The 1,261-nt window shown below is 38.9% G+C and overlaps 1 protein-coding gene across 5 annotated transcripts in view; it reads left to right on the top strand.

The window, feature by feature from the left end:
• Positions 1-624: 624 nt before the first annotated feature.
• Positions 625-1,261, top strand: part of ccdc88ab (coiled-coil domain containing 88Ab) — a 31,664-nt gene continuing 31,027 nt past the window's right edge. For all 5 annotated transcript variants that reach the window (XM_019859826.1, XM_019859825.1, XM_019859823.1 and 2 more), the window contains exon 1: positions 625-678. In XM_019859826.1, the coding sequence (XP_019715385.1) occupies positions 637-678 (42 nt within the window). In that variant the 5' untranslated portion in view covers positions 625-636. The remainder of the gene's footprint in view (positions 679-1,261) is intronic.

Here is a 1,261-nt window from a genome sequence, read left to right as displayed (position 1 = left end):
ATACCATTGCCTTATTGAGATGTTGTCGTGAAGCTGCAGACATATTTGCATGTCGGTTGCTGTTTATCTTGGAGTTGTAACTGTCGTTTGGTGTCGAGTGTGACGCTCGGCAGACGGCGCTTGTTGGATGTAGTCGGAGTCAAATTCAGGTCAGGACGACTGGGAAATATACACATGAGCTACCGTGTATTTCCGGGAAGTTTCATTTGGTACGCCGTAATCTAGGCCATCGTGTAAAGCTTTTCTTGTACACTTTTATTAGCAATGTTGTTGCCAGCTTAGTGGAATTTTCTAAGAAATATAGAGAATGAACAGAGTTTAATTTCAATTTGATGGGTGGACCGGCACTCCGAAGAGACCTGTTCAGATCGAACCAATTAAACTACATTTAAAACGAAGTATTTTACGACATTCCAAAGTAGTCTTTCAGTACAGTATATTTCTTGCACGTTTGGATCCAGCAATCGTGCCCTGGGTCAAATCAACCCAGAGACAATATTTCTTTTCCTGAAAAATAATATAAACAGTAATAGGAGGGTTCATTGGAACACAAACATGTGACACATGAGGATTAGCAGCTTTGTTCCTCACGGAAGATTTCCCTATTTCTGTCCTTAAGAGCGAGGTCTGGAGGAGATGAAGAAACTACTGCTACTGCTTCTGGGCTGTGCTGTTCAGGTAAAGACCCATCTCTTGACTTCAATGCACTGAAATCTGTTCCACACAAGCTGTCACCGTTGTGAAAAGAAAAAAAAAAAGGTCCTTCAAGTTGTTAGCTTAAATAAAATCAGTTATATTGAAATGGTTTTGTTAAACACGTAAAAACTTTGAACAGGCAGATTGGTGTTTTTTGTATTTTTTAAATTGATTTGGTAACAGTAGTTTGAAAAGGACTTCGGAAATTATGTTGCAAGGCTAACAATGTAAATGACATAGTTAACCACTAAAAACAATAAAGCACCCCGTCTTAACTTTACGGCATAGTGTAAAAAGCCACAAAAACCTCATGGAAAGAATTAGACTCATTCACACAGTGTTATGTACTGGCGACTGCAATTCAGAACATGCTGATTTTTTTCCAATGTGTATATTTTTTTTATATCTTGGAGAGTTTGGTGCCTTGCCCCCATTTTTTAAATTTTTTTCCCCTCCAATCCATTTTAATGGGCATCAATTATGCATGGATTCTGCTTTTCGCAGGCCGGCACTGTCTCTGTCCCTCAAAAGAGGTGTTTTTCACACATCAAAGCCATCAATGAAT

The sequence above is a fragment of the Hippocampus comes genome, unplaced genomic scaffold (genome assembly GCF_001891065.2).
Source record: "Hippocampus comes isolate QL1 unplaced genomic scaffold, H_comes_QL1_v1.1 scaffold64, whole genome shotgun sequence".
Taxonomy (NCBI): Eukaryota; Metazoa; Chordata; class Actinopteri; order Syngnathiformes; family Syngnathidae; genus Hippocampus; species Hippocampus comes.
This window is presented reverse-complemented; position numbering and strand designations above follow the sequence as displayed.